General features: G+C 32.6%; 1 protein-coding gene across 3 annotated transcripts in view; it reads right to left on the bottom strand.

Annotated features, from left to right (window-relative positions):
- The window catches only part of TCF12 (transcription factor 12), a 407,755-nt gene that overhangs the window by 84,245 nt on the left and 305,323 nt on the right, over positions 1 to 18,187 (bottom strand). For all 3 annotated transcript variants that reach the window (XM_051980716.1, XM_051980717.1, XM_051980718.1), the window contains exon 7: positions 4,557 to 4,692. In XM_051980716.1, coding sequence (XP_051836676.1) covers positions 4,557 to 4,692 — 136 coding nt within the window. The remainder of the gene's footprint in view (positions 1 to 4,556; positions 4,693 to 18,187) is intronic.

Below are 18,187 nucleotides of genomic sequence, written 5' to 3'. Positions count from 1 at the left end.
GATTTTGGGCTCTGTGAAGTTGATGGAGAATGTGTGTGTATGTATGTATTCATACAAATACACACACACACATACACATCTTTATTTGCAATAATGGCTAACTGAAATTCAGCATTTCCTTCAGTTATTTAAAAACCTTATTATGTAAAAGAGCATCCATTGCCTTTACTAGAATGCCAAAAGGATGTCTGGAAAAAAAAAAAAGGTTAAGAACTCTAGGTTTAAGGGAAAGATATATGTAATCTGAAGGAACACAAACAATGAAATTTTACAAAATATTTTTGATTTTTACATTAAATGGATATAATACCATCTGTTTTTATTTTTTCCCATATTATAGCTAATGAATGGTTGATGGCTGGCCTCAAACAGACTATTTTAGAACAAATAAAATCAAATAGCCTTGAATTCAGTCAAACTCAGGGTATAGGGGGCAGGGAGAAACAGCTAATGTTCAAATTAAATATACAAAAGGAAACATATAATGAATTAAAGAATACTAAATTTGATATTTAAAGACAACATTCAAGAAATAAAAAAGTTATCCCAATACTGTATGTGGTATTTATATAATTGAAAGATAGTTAAATTAGTTCTTTAGAACATTGGTTATAGCATACAGGAGAGTTTATAGTAAGCAAAAAAACAAAACAAAAACAAAAATAAAAACCCAAACAAACAAAACCCTTAAAGATTCTAATTCAAAATTAGAATAGTATATATTACACACTTTCCACATTGGAAGTTTAATCTATTTAAAATAGAAATAACATTTTTAATGGGCAAAAGCAATAATTTTATCAATAAGAATAAAAAGAGAAGTATTTTCATGTGCCTATTACTCCCCAAACACCTATAAATGATAGGTAAGTATTAGACTTACCTATAATATTTAGCATTTAAAACCTCTAAGACTCCCATTCTTTCTTTTACAATATGTATAAAAACAATAAGTATATTCTTTCAAATCTTGTTAATCAAAACAAGGCCTAACTTTTAAATTTTTCAAAGGAACTCACTATGTAGGAAGAAACAGCACCACAGGACAAAACTATCTAAGGGACAACATTTGATGTTTTTAAAAATGGGAATTATGGAAATACTCTCATAAACAAGCATGGCATTTTTCTATGCCATAAATGGTATAGTATAACAATAAGACATTCAGAGTTGTGCAGGGAATTCTCTTCGATGTATCAACTTTCCCAAGCTGAAAAGCTTTTTTTTTTTTAAATCAACTTTTCAAATAGAGTGTAGAAATTTTAAAACCAAGAAGGAAAAAAAAAAAACCATCTTCATTAACATCTCTGTTCCTTCCCCAAGAGGCAGCCTGTATTTCTTTAAAACAGAATGTGCCAATGATAAACAACATCTGGCACACTCTATATTTGTGAAACTTAAAGGCAAAATCTTTGTCCTTTGTCAGGCTTTACTAGAACTCTGTGTTCCGAACTCTTCACAACCAAGAGAGTGTCCCATGAGCAAAAACCATACTCTTTCTTAGAATGTCAACTAGATATATTCACTGGAGTCTACCCTGCAATTATGGGAGGAAAGATTGCTGCAGTTAAAATCAGTTCATCATTGACATGCTAAGAAACAATTACTCTACCTAGGTTCTTCACTCAGCTACCTATGATTCAATTTCTGTGTGAAGAATTTTTTATTTTTTTCCTCCTGTTTCAACAGCTGTCACTGTTTAATTTCATAATTTTTATTTGTTCTGTAATTAAGGGTCTAAACGTGTTGTCAGGTCTATCCAAAAATTCTGGGAAAAACTGCTATAAGTTAAGGGATGTATTACAGAGAGTTCATTTCTAGAACATTAAATTATGCTTTTGAGTAAAGACACTATTACATTTTTATATGGTGCCTGGCACATTTCCTGACACATAGTAGGCACTTTAAAAATGACTGTCGAATTGATTTTAAATATAAAGATCTAATGAAAGTCCTGTTGAGGTTGAAGTTATATACAACAAAGAATGTCACTTCTCTGTCCAATGAGTGGCACTTACTGTGAAAAGTCTGTTTCTGGACAGTAAGAACATCTTACTTAAGACCCTTAGAAAGGCAGCATGATGTGGACAGAGGGCTTGATATGCAATCAAGAAGATTTTGCTTTGTGTCTTGCTCCTGACATTCACTAACTCTGTGACCATGATCGCTATATGAGCAAATGCTGTAATTCTCTTCATTAACTTCATCCTCCTGCACCAGCAACTCTCTCAGACAGTAAGCCGCAGATAGATTTCTTATCTGAAGCATCAAAAAAGTCTAGAGTTCCACACATCACTGAAATCTTTATGAAAAAGGTCCTTATGAAAAAACAGCAACTTAGTTGCTTTTGGAGTAGGCGTTAATTGAAAGGAGGTTGTAGGCACCTAAGAATTCTTCCTCTTTTCTAATTATTACAATAGATCATTGAGTTAAAAAACAAAATTCCTTATTATTGTTCTGTAAGAAATGACCAGCAGGATGATTTCAGAAAGGCCTGGAGAGACTTACATGAACTGATGCTAAGTGAAAAGAGCAGGACCAGGAGATCATCATATACTTCAATATCAATACTATATGATGATCAATTCTGATGGACGTGGCCATCTCCAGCAATGAGATGAACCAAATCAGTTCCATTTGTTCAATAATGAATAGAACCAGCTACACCCAGCGAAAGAACTCTGGGAAATGAGTGTGAACCACTACATAACATTTCAAATCCCTTTGTTTTTATCTGCTTGAATTTTTGATTTCCTTCTCAGTTAATTTTACCTTATTTCAAAATCTGATTCTTCTTGTGCAGCAAAATAACTATATGGATATGTACACATGTGTTGTATTTAACTTATACTTTAACATATTTAACATGTATTGGTCAATCTGCCATCTGGGGGAAGAGGTGGGGGAAAGGAGGGGAAAAGTTAAAACAGAAGGTTTTGCAATTGTCAATGCTGAAAAATGACCTATGCATATATCTTGTAAATAAAAAGCTATAATAAAAAAAATTCCTAATGACATCCCATTGGTTTACATAACCTGACAATACTAAGGATAGAGTACTACTGAGAATAGACCTTCTATTCTTATCATGAAGAACCTCATTTATGTGCCTGAGAAAGTTTTGTAGAAACATAACTACTTCATTTTATATTCAAGTATGGAAGAATCTGGGATGCCTTAATAAAAGTGGGTTTTGTCTGCAAAGTTGATGGAACTGGGATTATTAGCTGGCATTTGTACAATACTTCAAATATTGCAAAGTGCTTCACAACTACTAGCTTATTTTATTCTCATAACAACCCTGGGAGATAGTTGCTATTATCATCAACATTTTATAGATGAGAAAATTGCGGCAGATGAAAGGGTCAAAGAGCTAGTGAATAGTTGAGGTGGGATTTGAACTCAGATCTTCCTGATGCCAGAGCAAGGATATTGGCCACTTAGCTGTCTACAATTAATATTGAGGGCAAATTTAATATGCAGATATATTTACTTTCTTCTGGAGGTGACTTTGATTATTCTTAAGGATTATTCTTAATTTGACTTTGAATAACAATTTATGTGTCAGAAAATTTAGTTTTCTCATCTGTGGACGAGTAGACCTCAGAAATGGAGACTGGGATTTAAAAATAGAACGCAGAACACTGAACTGGCAGCAAAAATAAGTCAAGGGAATGGAATTCATTGAAGTCCCTTTCCTGGCTTATGAGTCTGACTAGTTTGATTTGTTTATAGGTCTACTAGATATTTTAGAGGTGGGGAGGAAGAAGAGAAAAGTCCTCTATGGAAGAGAAATAATTTGGGAAAGCCATCTGTTGAAATGAATTTTAAAATTCCTGAATAAAAAAGCTAATGTTTATTGAGAATTGACTTTGTATACAGGACTATAACTATTGATAGATTGTTATATAGAAGGAGGATAAAAATAAAAATACCAAGATTGACTCTATAAAGAAATTAAAAGTATATGTTAATTAAATCAACAACTATTCATTAAACATTTGCTTACTTGTACATCACGTGAGATTTAAAAAAATGGCTTCCGCAAACTTTCAAAAAATACTAGTTAATGTTTATGTGAATAATTTATGCAAAATGATTTCTAATTTATGGACTGAAACAATGAATAAGACCAATTCCTTTGTTATTTAAAATTCTCAAATATGCAGTGAAAAGCTGCAAGGAGACACAAACGGTCAAGTTAAATTTTTGTTCTTCAGTTTTCCTGTTTAAGTCAACAATATCACTAACTTGTTTAAACATAAAACAAGGAACTTTTAAAGAGAGTTAATTTTTTTTTTGTTTTCATAATCTAAAATTTTTATAAAAATAAATTATATTAAATGCATAAAAATTAGGATCATGTTTGTGGTCTACTTATTAATGATGGAATGGATTATACTTTTTTAAGTAAACAGAGTAATCGCCAATTTTAATATAATTCCTCAAACACCAAACTCCATATGCTTAATTACTTTTCAGTATTTTAGGGCAAGGGAAGAAATTAAACAAAACTCAGATTTGAAGTTTCACCTAGGGACAGTACAAATATTTACCAAGTGCTGAAGAATCATGTAGTGGTCTTCTTCGAGAACTGGTGGCAGAAAAGGAATAATATGGTGTCCCGGCTTTTCCTGAAGATGATAACTGTGCTGGGCTCCCAAGTCCTATATCTTGTCGTAGGAGACTGGACTGTGGAGAAAGAAAGGAAAAGGAAACCTAATCACCTTTCTTAAGTAATAAAGCTCTTATAATACCACTGAATCTCAAGTACTCAAGAGTTGAAAATTTTCTTGCTTCTTTTGTCACTCTTGCCACCTGCTTTTTGGTCACTGCATTAGCCTCTCCACCAGAGAGAGGAGACATAAAGTAAGGTCGAAGAAGACACTGTCCAGTATGCTATTTTGTCAGCTGTTCTGGCAAAGAATCAAAGGGTCACAGATCCCAGAGTCAAAGCTTTTTCCACTGTCACCCATTGCTTGGAAGAAAAAAGTAAACTGTTTAAAGAAAGTGAGAAAGATAAAAGAGTTTTCAGGTTATGTGGGACTCTAATGACTATGCTTGTATTTTGTACACTAAAAATCAATCATTCACTTTCTTTTAATTTTTTTTCTTAAAACATTTTGAATCAGTCCATTTTAAGGAAAGTTTAAGAGAAAGCTTCTATACAGTCAGCACCAGGAAAAATATAAATTTCATTTTGAAAGGAGGCATTATGTCATGCTATAGTGAACCAAAGACATTTCAGAGTTCAAGTAAATTTAAAGAACAGAAATGAAGTAGGGACTAGTGACAATTATTGCCCCTTATAATAAGATGCTAAGCACTACCTTTATGACTTTGGGCAAGTGAAAAAATTAATATTAGTTGAAATCTCTGGATTTATTTCTAAAATAAGAATTTTAGATTAGATGATGCCTAAGGTCCTTTTAACTCTGAGCTTGTCAGTGTTGATAAAAATATGAATGCAATGGAACTACATTTAATAGGGGGGGTTAGGTTCTAAAGTCATCTTGAAAGGCAAAAACTGTATATTCAAAATGACCCCAGGAAGTCCCTTTAATAGTCTATATGACATAGCACAATGCATTACCTTTAAACAGTCATAGCTGGAAAGTCAGTCAGTTAGGAAACAGTTATTACCACCTACTATGTGCCTGGTAAGTATGCTGAGTTCTAGAGATAAAGCAAAGGGAAAGGGGCCAGGGTTTCTTTATAAGGCAATCTGTTCCAAAAAGGAGATAAATAAAACTTGCTATGGAAACAATTAAGTATAAATTTTATTTTTTCACTTCATAAATTCAGCTGAGGAATCAGTCAAGAATCAACCAATATGTTGAAGTGTCCCACTATGTGCCAACCACTGGAGATACTATAACTTATTTGATATAGTAATTAGTCCTATATCACTGGATCTGAAACCAGAAAGATTTGATTTCAAATCTTGCCTCAGACTCTTACTAGTTGTATGACTATGAGGAAATTGCTTAATATCTGTTGGCTTCATCCAAGAGACTAGAATAACAACAGTATCTACCTCCAAAGGTTACTCCAAAGGATACAATGAGATAATATTTGTAATGTACCTTGTAAATCTTAAAATACCAATTCTTTTAAGGAGCTTCCATCACAAGAGGAAATGAAAAGTACATCTAAAAAGTGTATACAGAATAAATAAGAAGATAATAAATGTAGATAAATATAAATACAAGTAATACTTCTACTCAAATAAAAGAAAACAAAAATAGGGAAAATACTTAACAAGCAAGAAAAATTATGATTAAGAAAAAATACTCTGGAAGGAGCTCCATGAATAAATGATAATATTTGAGGATGAGCACCCTGAAATTTTTTCTTCCTGTTTTACTGCAAGTCAAGGGAGGAATCAAGAACATTAAAGAGAGTGTGATGGAGGCCTTTAATTTCCCTAGGAATGTTGGGAAGGACAACTCAGGCTGTCCCTCTACAAAGATCAACTACAGATATGAATAAGATTCTAGCATTAGTGCTACAAATTGTGGAAAAAGACTATCTTTCACCATATATATTGTTATATAAATTGTTATTTTTTTTTCTGACCTAGATGATGTAGTTGAACTCTCATAATCTAAACGTCTACATGACGCAATATCACTGTATGCAAAATGCAGCATATGTGACAAACACTCATTCCAAGAGTCAAATCTTTATGATGTTCCCAATTATATGCAAGGTATTACTCAATATAATGGATAAGCCTCCATAGTTGAGTATGGAGTACTTATACAGTATATAAATATTAGCTCATGTGTTTGGAGCAGGGGTAGGCAAACTACACCCTGAGGGCCAAATCTAGTCTACTGCCTCTTTTTGGACTGCCCTCAAGCTAAAAAAGGGTTTACATATGTATATTTTTAAACATAGCAAAACTTTATATAAAAATATAAACTATTCTTAGTTCATGGATTGTGGTGAACCTGTGCTGTAAACTTCTGATTTAAAAGATAAGATTAATATGATCAAGTTCCTGCCTATATTTCCTGCCTAGCTCAGCTATCTATGTCATATCCATAGATAACTGTAGCTTGGGTTAGTCATCTTGGTACAATGGAAAGAAACCATCTCTTTGGCATCACAAGACTTGGGCTCAATTTTCTTTTTCCCCCCCAATTTTCTCATCTGCAAAATAAGGGTGGTAGATTAGATGGGCTCTGTGGGACTTTCTAGTTTTATCTCTATGATTTTGCAAAAGTATGTCATATCTGTCAATAAACAGTTATTAAAAAAAAGTATGTTTATGAAAAGGGTAAAGCTGGCACAGTGCATATTTATTGTTATTAATGGAAAAACTCAGAAATAACCTTCTAGTGCTAAAAAACCATCATCTTCAAACATAAAAGATGATGTTTATTCATGTATTTAAGGAGTACTACTGGAAAAATGATTAATGGTGCTAGGTGTTAAGCAGCAGGACCACCCCTGCTTCTAGATCAGAAGGATGCAAAAGGAAAAGGATGTTGAATTCATGCTACAGAATTTCAGGAGATAATTTACATTGTCCCCACAGCCCTGTATACTCTTCTGTACTCATCCACATATTTTAAGCAGCTATCTTTTCTGCTACTTCTGAAATGTTATTAATCAATATTATTATTATAGTTAACATTTACTATGTACCGGTCACTATACTAAAGTGCTTTACAAATATTTCATTAGATTCTCATAGCAATGTCAGAAGGTAGCTGCTTTTATTAACCCCATTTTATAGATGAGAAAGCTGAGACAGAGATTAAGTGACTGATCCAAGGAGAGACACTTATCAAGTATTTGAGGCCGGATTTGAACTCGGGTGTTTCTAATCCCAATTTCAGCACTTTAACCACTGTGTCATCTATCTGCTTAATATTGATAAACATGTTCCACAGCTCTAACAAAAGGCTCTGAATAACTCTGATATTTAGTTGTGTGCTCTAGTTTTTTGGGCAGGTAAGCGGCACAGTGGATAAAGCGCCTGGCCTGGAATCAGGAAGAATAGAACTTAAATTTATCCTCAACTACTCACTAGCTCACAAGGGAAAAAGTCCCAGTGAAATTCCTTCCCTTCTTTCAGTGCTTGATTAATTAAATTCAGACCTTTGAGATGCTTTACAGTTTAATATAATAGAACCTCTTCAATTAATAATTAAAAAGTATGATCTAAACTAACAAGACATTATATTTTTCTAGAAAGGTCCATATTTGGAAGTTTTATTTTTTTCATAAATTAATGGAATGATTTTTGTAAAAGACTATATTTCTTCAAAAATAATAGAAATGAGGACTGCATCTATCAAACAATAAAAAGAGAAACTAAAAGACAATGCTTTGAGATGTCATCTTTAAAATCAACAGTTTTATATTTATTGAGTAGTGGATGGATAAAACACTCTATAATAGGGACATAAGAATGTAAAGGTGATTTAACAAATAGATAAGACGTCATTTTTTGTCTTTGTGAAAAATATAAACCAGGGAGAGGTGAAGCAGGGAGAAAAAATGATTAATATAAGTAAGACATATTCTCTTGCTCCCCCCCCACCTCCCTTTCATTTTCTCCCTCTCTCCCTTTCTCCCTAACACAACTAACCTGTACTAATGTAATAGCTTCCTAATACTTCCTCCTTGTCTCCTTTCTTTTGACTCTGATTCAAAATCCACACTAGCTATCAAAGTGATATCTTAAAGTGCATGTTTATGTCACTGTCCTTCTCAGTAAACTATGGTGACTTCCTATTGCACCTAGAATAAATATAAATTTTCTTGTATGGCATTTAAAGATCTTCAGAACTTGTTTTTTACCTGTCTTTAAAGACTCAGAAAATAGAACTCCTTCCTAGACTCTGGTACCTCAAATCATCTTCTTGCTAGTCTACATATATGGTACTCCAGTTCCAATATGGTTTCTGTACATTTTCTCTGGCCATCTCCAATGCCTGAAATATATTCTATGCTTTCCCTTAAGATTTAAATCAAGCAGTACCTTTTACATGAAGCTTTTCTTAATCCTCATTGCTGCAAATATCCTTCCTCCCAAGACTTTGTTGCTGTTCAGTCATTTCTGATTCTTTTTGACTCATTTGGGGTTTTCTTGTAAGATACTAAAGTGATTTCCCATTTCTTTCTCCAGGTTATTTACAGATGAGGAAACTTAGGCAAAGAGGGCTGAATGACTTGCCCAGGATCCCATAGTAAGTAACTATCTGAGGCTGGCTCTGACTTTTGGCCAAGAGCTCTATTCACTGACCACCTAGCTGTCTAGGTGAATACCTTGTGCTTATTTTGTATTTTTTAAAAATATATTTATGGTCTCCTCCACAAGAATACAAACTACTTGAAAGTCAGGAATAATTTCATTGTAGTTTTTGTTATCCTCAAGACCCAGCACAGCACCTGGCATTAACAAAGTTAATAACAACAAACTAAAAGCCACCAAATTGCCTACCCAATTCTCCAGATGCTCCTCAGTAGCCATAGCCACAGTATAACCAAATGCCACCAGTATTCCCCCCAGATAAATCAAAAATACAATCAACCCCAAAAAGTACTATTTAGAGCTTAATAAATGTGTCAGTTTATTACACTTTCCACAAAATGGGGTTGCTCTCCTTTATATTATCATGTGGATTTTTAAGAAACTTTTTTTGCAAGAGAGATGACTAGTTCAGAAGTTCAGATTAGTTCAAATTACTACAGACCATTCAAATGAATTTTGATCCATCTAACTAGTTCAGACTAGTCCAAACTGGGTTCAATATATGTACATGTCCAGTTCTGACCAGTTCAGACTGGTTAAAAACAGATGAAATTATTTCAGAGTATCTGAAATCAGTACTGAATAAGCTATTGTGGTCTAGCCTGGAAACCTATCTGCTATTTATAGATTTGTTTCTATGAGAAAATGCATTCCAAAGTCTGAGCAACTGACATACCAATGAACTTTGGGAACACATCCCTTTTGTAATTTGAATACTAGCTGTATATGCAGTACCTTCTATATTTGTGTACAATGGATTTTTATGAAAGGCATTTAATTCTTGATCATTTTAATGCTGCTAATTTTAATCAATAATGGGCTAAAAGGGAGATATGATTTTTAAAAATCCCTAATTCTGTAGCAAGTAAAAATTCAAAGGCTTTATTTCACTCAACTTTTCTAACTAGCTTTTTTCCAATCTTGCTACTTTTATGTTGTAGAACTATAAAACCTGGATATAAAATCTCACTGATTATGCAAAAGAAAACACAGATGAAATAATTTCTTTATAAAAGAGAAAATACAGCTTTGTTTTCTTAGTGCCATATTTCAACACTATATGAAATAAAAAAAAAATTAGACTCTCTCTGTTCTAGAAGAGTTTACAGTCAAGTCTCAGCTCCTGCAAGAAGTCTTCCCAGGTTCTCCTTAACTTTAGGACCAACCTCTGAGGCTACTCCTAATTTCCTATATATATTTCACATCTACGTAGATGTTTGCATTTAGTTGCTTCGATTCTAAGCTCCTTGACAATAGGGACTAGTTTGGTTTTTGCCTTTCTCTGTATTTCTAATGCTTAAAAAATAGTACCTAGAACATATTAAGAAGATAATAAAAACCAAGACACACACTTGTGATCATATATATATGAAATAATTTTTAAAAATCTGCTGACATAACCAAGAAAGAGTTTGCGGTGCACTCATTAATACTATCAATTAATATTCTAAACATTTAATGGTGCTTTCTTCTTTCATTCTAATCTTGAAGCTTTTAGCTATCTTCCTCCCTCCTTCCCATCTCTCTCAGCATACAAAGTAACCTATTATATATTTTCTTCTGATAAAAAAAAGATGTCAGTTCATCTTATTGATTTTTCTGCCTGTCTGAACCAAATGAGAAGCAATATTGATTAGGACTGATCCTGTCCTGGAGTTATCTCATGCAAAAAGGAATATACAAATATCCCTGAGGAGAAAAAAATGACTAGCTAAGCAGTTTTAAATTATCAGTAGCATGTACTCTTTAGCTTAGGCTGCGTTAGGTTTCTTCTAAAGTATTAGTTCTCTGAAATGACACATCACTTAGTTCTTAACGCATTCTTAAAACAAAATGTTTGTATCTTTAGTCAGAACCTTATCTGCTAAACTTGTATTTAATTACTAAAGAATAATCAATGATGGGTTATCCTCCTGAAACACAAGCTAATACTTCATGGATTAATGTTGTAACAGATTAAACATACATCTCTACTACATATTCTTTACTTTGAATTACAAAGAAAAAATACTCAGCTTGCAAACAGGAATCCCAAGACTTTTAAAAGAATTTTCCAAGAATGTATAATTCTCAAAGATGAAAATAAAATTTTTACTGTATCACATTTCTGCTTGCTGCTGCCACTACCACCAGAACCATCATAATAACAAAGGGAATACTTGATCTAAAAATGTCAACATTAGTGGAGATAAAATGGCAATGGAGTAACCAAAAATAGTAATAAGTTTACATTGTGTCATTTATCACTGCTATCTCTTCCTGATAGAGGTAGGCACTTTTAAAGTCCCTCATGCTCTTGCCAATTAACAAATAAAATGATCTTTCTGTGGTGACCAAAAAAACCCCCAAAGCTGGAAGTAAATGGGAGGAACACCTATCAGTGGAGGAATGGCTAGACAAATTATGGTATATGAGAATGATAGAATGCTATTATGTGATGAGAAATGATATGGGGAATTATTTTGTTTCAGAAAAATTGAGGGAGATATGTATGAATCAAAGCAGCACAATATGAGCAGAATGTAAACATGATATAGTAAAAGTATTGCAAAAACAAACTTTAAAGGACTTAAAAATTTTTACAAATATAGTGACCAATTATATTATAGACTATGTTTGTACAAAATGAAATATAATTCCAATGGGGGAAAAACATCTCAAATATTAGAAATTTTTTTCTCTGAAATTATCCTCTACTACATAATTTTCTATTAAAAACTTTTCCCTAGAGGATAAGAAAAAGTGCTTAATTTAAAATAATGTTTCTTTTGCTTTAAAGAATAATGATAAGATAACATTAAAAAACCATTAAAACATCAAATGATTCTCAGTAATTTTGATGGAAAAATTAGATGTAAAAGAGCATATTACCTGAAGTCCTTAGCAAGTCTTTCTACACAACTAAAATAAACATGTAATACATAAAATGTTGAACTTTAACTATTTATTAGTTTTCTGTTAATATTCCACAAATGATTAAAAAGCATACTGCAATAAACATTGAATTTGGAAAACACTGACATTTGTAAAATAATTGTATTATGATGTAAATGTATTTTAAATTGAAATTCTAGGGATATGTTAGCAATTATCAGCATGTTGTTAAAGAATTTTATCCTGAGAATCTCATTAGATAGTGATGCGAACTACAGTTGTTATCATTCTGAGAACAAAGGGATTTTGAATGAGTAATCAATAGCAACTGGCAGAAAATGAGACATTAATTATGATCCTCTCTAGTGTTTTGTCTCAGACAAGGTTTCATTAAATGCTTTGTGCTAACCTGTACAGTTTCAAGTCATTACCAACACATTGGACAATATATTATTTGGTGTGTGTGTGTGGGGGGGGGTGTTAGGCAAGGGGAGAGAAAGATGGAGGGTAGAGGGAGTGATCTCAAAACAAAATAAAAGAGAACTATTGAAATGCTACTATTCTTTTTGTGGGTCAATGAAAACATACCAACTACCAGTAACCAAATGTTGTACATTTTTCTTAAAATGTCTCAAATTTTATAATCTCAACATAGTCTCTTGAAAATTTAATTATCATCATCTATACCAAAAGAGTCATGCAGGTTTGAGACGATAATGGCAGTCATCCATCAATTGTATCCTGCCACTGCAATCAGCCTAATCTTACTGGAATGAAAAGAAAAGGAGGTGTGGGGGAAGTGGGGGGGGGGAACTACCTAGAGAATGAGCTACTTAAGTGGTGCCACATCATAAACAAAATAGTACATATTTAGTTTTCCTACCTTCCCTAATTATCATCAGCACACAGAAATTATGAGACATCGTATCTCCCTTTTCTTTACTTAAGCTTAAAACAGATGTAAATCCTGAATAAACTGAAGTGAAAACTTTTATCAAAGATGAAGAAGAAAATATTTAATAGATATCATGATAATCTTTAGGACTGTAAAAATCAAAGATAATAAAGACAAAGTATTTCATACATCTTAAAGCACTATAAAAATGCTATTGCATGCAAACACTTTTTGAAAAGAAAAGAAATACAAAACTCCTTCCCTAACTTTCTACACATTTTCACATACTCTATAGTTCAATAAGTGGCAAGACTATATCTTTACTTGGGTTTATTATATGCTATTTTGTGGGTATTGTTAGTTAACTTTCCATGTCATTTATACAATTAAATCTTAAGTACCACTGGCTGTATCTTCAGTTGTGTTTTTCATAAATAGTAAGTCTTTGTACATCACAATAGGTAAAATTACTGAAAAATTGAATTTGTTTTTTTCCACAAGAAAGCCACTGGTATATTATTTTGTGCCTTTGTCTTACTGAGAGAGAAATATGAAGGAAGGAATGTTTTTCAACATTAAAAAAATTCTTTGAAGTTTCTACTTTGAAAAAATTCTTCTGATAGTTTTCTCTCAGACAAAAATATGAAAGGGGACTATGCCAATGTCTTTCTTTTGGACAGAAGTGGAATTGATTTTTTTTTATCAGCTTTGTTTTATGTAATATATAAAGACAAAACAGAGGCTCTGAGGAAGGAAAAAAATTTTTTATTAGTAACGAAAAGTAAAAAGATGTCACCTTTTGGACAACTCTCAAGTAAATTTCTAATAAAACAATTCCTGTGAAATTAATGGGAAAAGTCACTCTTGTACTAACAGGGTTAATGTAGGAGTAGCTTAAGCACAACAATAAAAAAACCAAAACTATCTTTTCTTAACTTGCTAAATTTAAATGACCTAGAATTTTTTTTTCCTCTGGGATTTTATACATGGGAAGGGAAATCTTTTTAGATATTTTGAAATACCTCAAAAATCAAAGTTTTAGAAAAAAAGTTTTAAGAATGGTCTATGGATACTAAAATAATTCAAAATACATTAAAATTTTCTTGAATAGAATAATTTAAAAGCACTAAGTGGAAACTTATTTTTTGAATAAAATCTGGAATGTTTTCTTAAGTTCCTTTTGCTCTTTTTATGTGAGTCTTGGCTTAAATAAGTATTCTACTAATGTCAATCTTTGGGGATTTTTCTATAACCATTCTCTTAAAACATTCCTTTTTTTCATTATTAAATGAACTTGACAAACAACAAAACATGAACATTTCCATAATCAAAGAGCAGAAATCTCTCTAAATCTCTGTCTCTGTTTTTTGTGTGTGAATCACACACAAACACATGCATGCTTGTTTTTAAAAGTATATAATAGATTTAACAAAGCAGTAGCTATGCTTCCTTCTATGTTTAAGTCACTTCCTATACTTCCTTTAACATCATTCTGTGTATTTTTAAGATGTTTCATTGGTACTCTTGAAATTTTGTAATCTTACAATACACTGACAAAAGCTTTAACAACCTCATTTTTTCAATGGTCAAGAAGTGACCCTCAGATTCTGGTTATGCAATAGAAGAATGGAAGATCTACAAGAGGAAAATAACAATCTTTGAAACAAATGCCCTATCTTAAAGTAGTTCTGTAACACTTATTCTAATTACTAGTAGGCTTCTTTTTAGAGTTACAAAAACGTGAGATCATACAGGACACATAAATCATCTAAGTTATTCCACTATCTCTGCAGTTGGGAAAGACCAGCAAAAATCACCTAGAAAATGACTGGAGATTCTGCAGGCATCACTTCTGAGCTCCTCAGAATTAGAACCAAAGTTTGCCAAGGTTTGACTCCAGTGTACATTGTCCCCCAGTCATTGGCTATGCCTTTCCATTTAAAGTATTCAAAACATAAAATCATCTATTTACAGACTCCACATTATTTGGATTTCAATATTCTAAATCAGGTAACAACCAAGATAGAAATGTCAACCCCAAATCTCACACATTATAACCTATTTGTCTTTTTAAATTCTAAATGAAAATGAAGACTGATCATAATGTTTAGAGAGGTAGTGTATGCTAACATATCAATGACAGTGGACTTGGAAGTTAGGAAATCTTTTTCAAATCCATCTTTAGATATTTACTCCCTGTGTAACTGAGGGAAAATTACTTGATCTCTCAGACCAGAAGTATCTTCATCTGTATGGGAATGATTCCAGTTGTACTATGTATCTTATAATATTGTTACAAACAGGAGAATTGTTCGGTTCTGCAAATATGTATTGTATCTAGGATATACTGCAACATATTTAACATATATAGGACTGCTTGCCATCTTGGTGGGGGGGGGGTGGAGGGAGGGAAGGGAAAAAACGAAACATAAACGAGTGCAAGGGATAATGTTGTAAAAAATTACCCTGGCATGGATTCTGTCAATACAAAGTTATTATTAAATAAAATAAAATTTAAATTAAAAAAATATAATAATATTGTTGCAAGCAAAGTTCTTTGTGAAACATACATTTCTCATGTGGCCCACATACTTTAGGACTTCTCTGACTGCCTTCTCCAACATACTCCTGAGGCAGGTACCTTCCTATAGTCTCTACTTTCTAGTGTTTTTCAGACTGCTTTAATATGCTGTCTTCTCTACTATTTTCACCTTGTTTTTGTTTTTTTTCCAGGGTTTTTCCCTTTTCTTCTGACCTTTTTTTTTTTTTTTTTTTTTTTACAACATGACCAATATGGAAACATGTTTAAAATGATAATACATGTAAAAAAAAAGATTCTGGCAGGATAAAAATACCAGACATAGGTCTTTTCTCGAACTAAATTGCCAAGCATTCCAACTCTATTGTAGAGTGCAACTCCATTGGGTTGATCACACTATTCAAATGCCAAATGTACACTTGCCAAAAAGATTATTTTATGAAGAATTTACATAGGGCAAGTGCTCACATAGTGGTCAGAAAAAAACAATACAAGGACTTTCTCAAGGTCTCTCTTAAGAACTTTAGAACTGACTGCATGACATGACATGGGAGATGATGGTACAGGACATGTAGCATGGTGGGCCCTCATCAAAGAAGGTGTGCTCTATGAGGAAAAGAAAATTGAAGAAGCTCAAAAGAAATGTGAGATGCACAAAATGAGAAAATCCACCCAAATGTTCATATGGATTATTTATGCTGATCTGTGGCAGAGCATTCCAAGTACATGTTGGTCTGATCAGCCATAGTTTGGCACATTTTAATTTCACTCTAATATAGTGATGTCATTTTATTCCTCGTCAAAAAAAAAAAAAAGGACAACTAAGCATTATATATATTTAACGTTCTATGGCCTTTCGTTCAGATAGATAAAATAATTTTATTAGGATGTAAGTTTGTCCTCTGGAGGCTCAATGAAAACAACCTTTTTACAACTCCAGCAGCAGAGAGAACTATGTACCTCATTCTGTTTTGAAAAAAATTCGGAGGTCTTCTGCTAAAAGTCTGTTCATTGTAATTGGGAAATATGGGATATAATTTGTTTATATTTTAAAAACTTATTCTTAATTTTTTTGGATAAATGTTATATGCAGGAGAACTCTAGCAACAGTTCAGTTTATAATAATGGTCTAGTTCCAATATGTATTAATTGAGTTTTCTTAATCTGGTTTGTTATTTTATAAAGCGAATGAGTCTTTGATAGTAATTCTAGCCATTAAGTCATATACTTCTAGATATTTTGGTGGGGGCTAAACTTTTTTCAGTTTGTAAAGATGTACTGCACACTCTCTACTGTCCGCTTGCATAATCAAAACTGGTTACCAAGGTTTAGCCTTTTGCAAGTCCTGGTGGCATTGATTTGATACTACACTGTTATCATAAACCTGTTTCACAAACAAATCCACATGACTGATACTTCTCTAATATGTTTTTGCTAACTTGTTGTTGACTGGCTTCATGTGGGTACTGCTGATAGATTTTTTTTTCAAAATTCCATTATTGACTTTTTAAAAATGTCATTTTACAAGCTCCATCGGAAAAGAAAACATTTTTGGTAAAAATCAATAAATCTAATGGTGTCTACAGGCTTCTATACTTGCTTGAAGTCATGGCTAGTTGTTCAAAAATTATTTTTGTGGGTTTAGATTTGTTTATTTTGTGCTCTAAAAATGGTCATCAATCTTTTTCCTCCTCGAAGGGGAGAAAATATAACTCTTTCTATAGCTTCCTTTGAATGATATCTATATTTCGTTAATATTGGGTAGGTTTTGTAAAGACACTTTTATATCAATTATGGTCTACTTTGCAGTTTGCAAAGTGAAAATTGAGACTGACACTGGGTGGGTGTTGTGTGCTTCAAATGTGTTGTTCCCATTCAGTTTTGATTTTAGGATGCTGACAGTATTTTCTCTTTTATATTTTCATGTTTAATATTTCATAATTGGAAAAGCCAAGGTACGGTTATGTATTGCCTCTGAAATTTGAATGAAAACAATCCATTTCTTTTAACTTGGAGTATATTAAGAATTATACACTCAAAGAAACAAAAGGACATTTTGATATCATTGGTAAAAGATTTCATGAGATTAAGGAATTTCAAATTAAGAAAGATTTATTAAGTGCCTACCATGTGTTAAATATTAAGAATTCAAAGAAAGACAAGAAAGCACCCTGCTCTCAAAGACCTCAGAGTCCAATAGGAAAGGCAACTTGCAAAAAACTACATTAAAGTATTTTTTATAAGATAAATTAGAGTTTATCTCAAAGAGAAAGCCCTGAAATTAAGGACTAGAAAGGGTTCTTGCAAATAGTGGGATTTCACCTGGAATTTGAAGGAAGCCAGGAAAGTCAGGATAGGGATGTGAGAAGAGAGAAAGCTCAGGGAAGGGAGAAGCAATCAGGAAAATGCTTGCTGACCTGACTTAACTTGTTTAGAGAATGTGTATTTAATGTTTGTTTTTTCTCCCCTTTTTTACTGGAGTCATATACATTAATGCCATTTATATACAAGAAGTGATTAATAATAAGAGATGCTTTACCCCCTCTTTAATTTGGAAGCCATACAAAGTTCTATTTATGAAAGATGACGATGTATTTAAGACTAAGTA

The sequence above is a fragment of the Antechinus flavipes genome, chromosome 2, assembly GCF_016432865.1.
Source record: "Antechinus flavipes isolate AdamAnt ecotype Samford, QLD, Australia chromosome 2, AdamAnt_v2, whole genome shotgun sequence".
Classification (NCBI taxonomy): Eukaryota; Metazoa; Chordata; class Mammalia; order Dasyuromorphia; family Dasyuridae; genus Antechinus; species Antechinus flavipes.
Note: the sequence above shows the minus strand (reverse complement) of the source record. Positions and strands in the feature narration are given on the sequence as shown.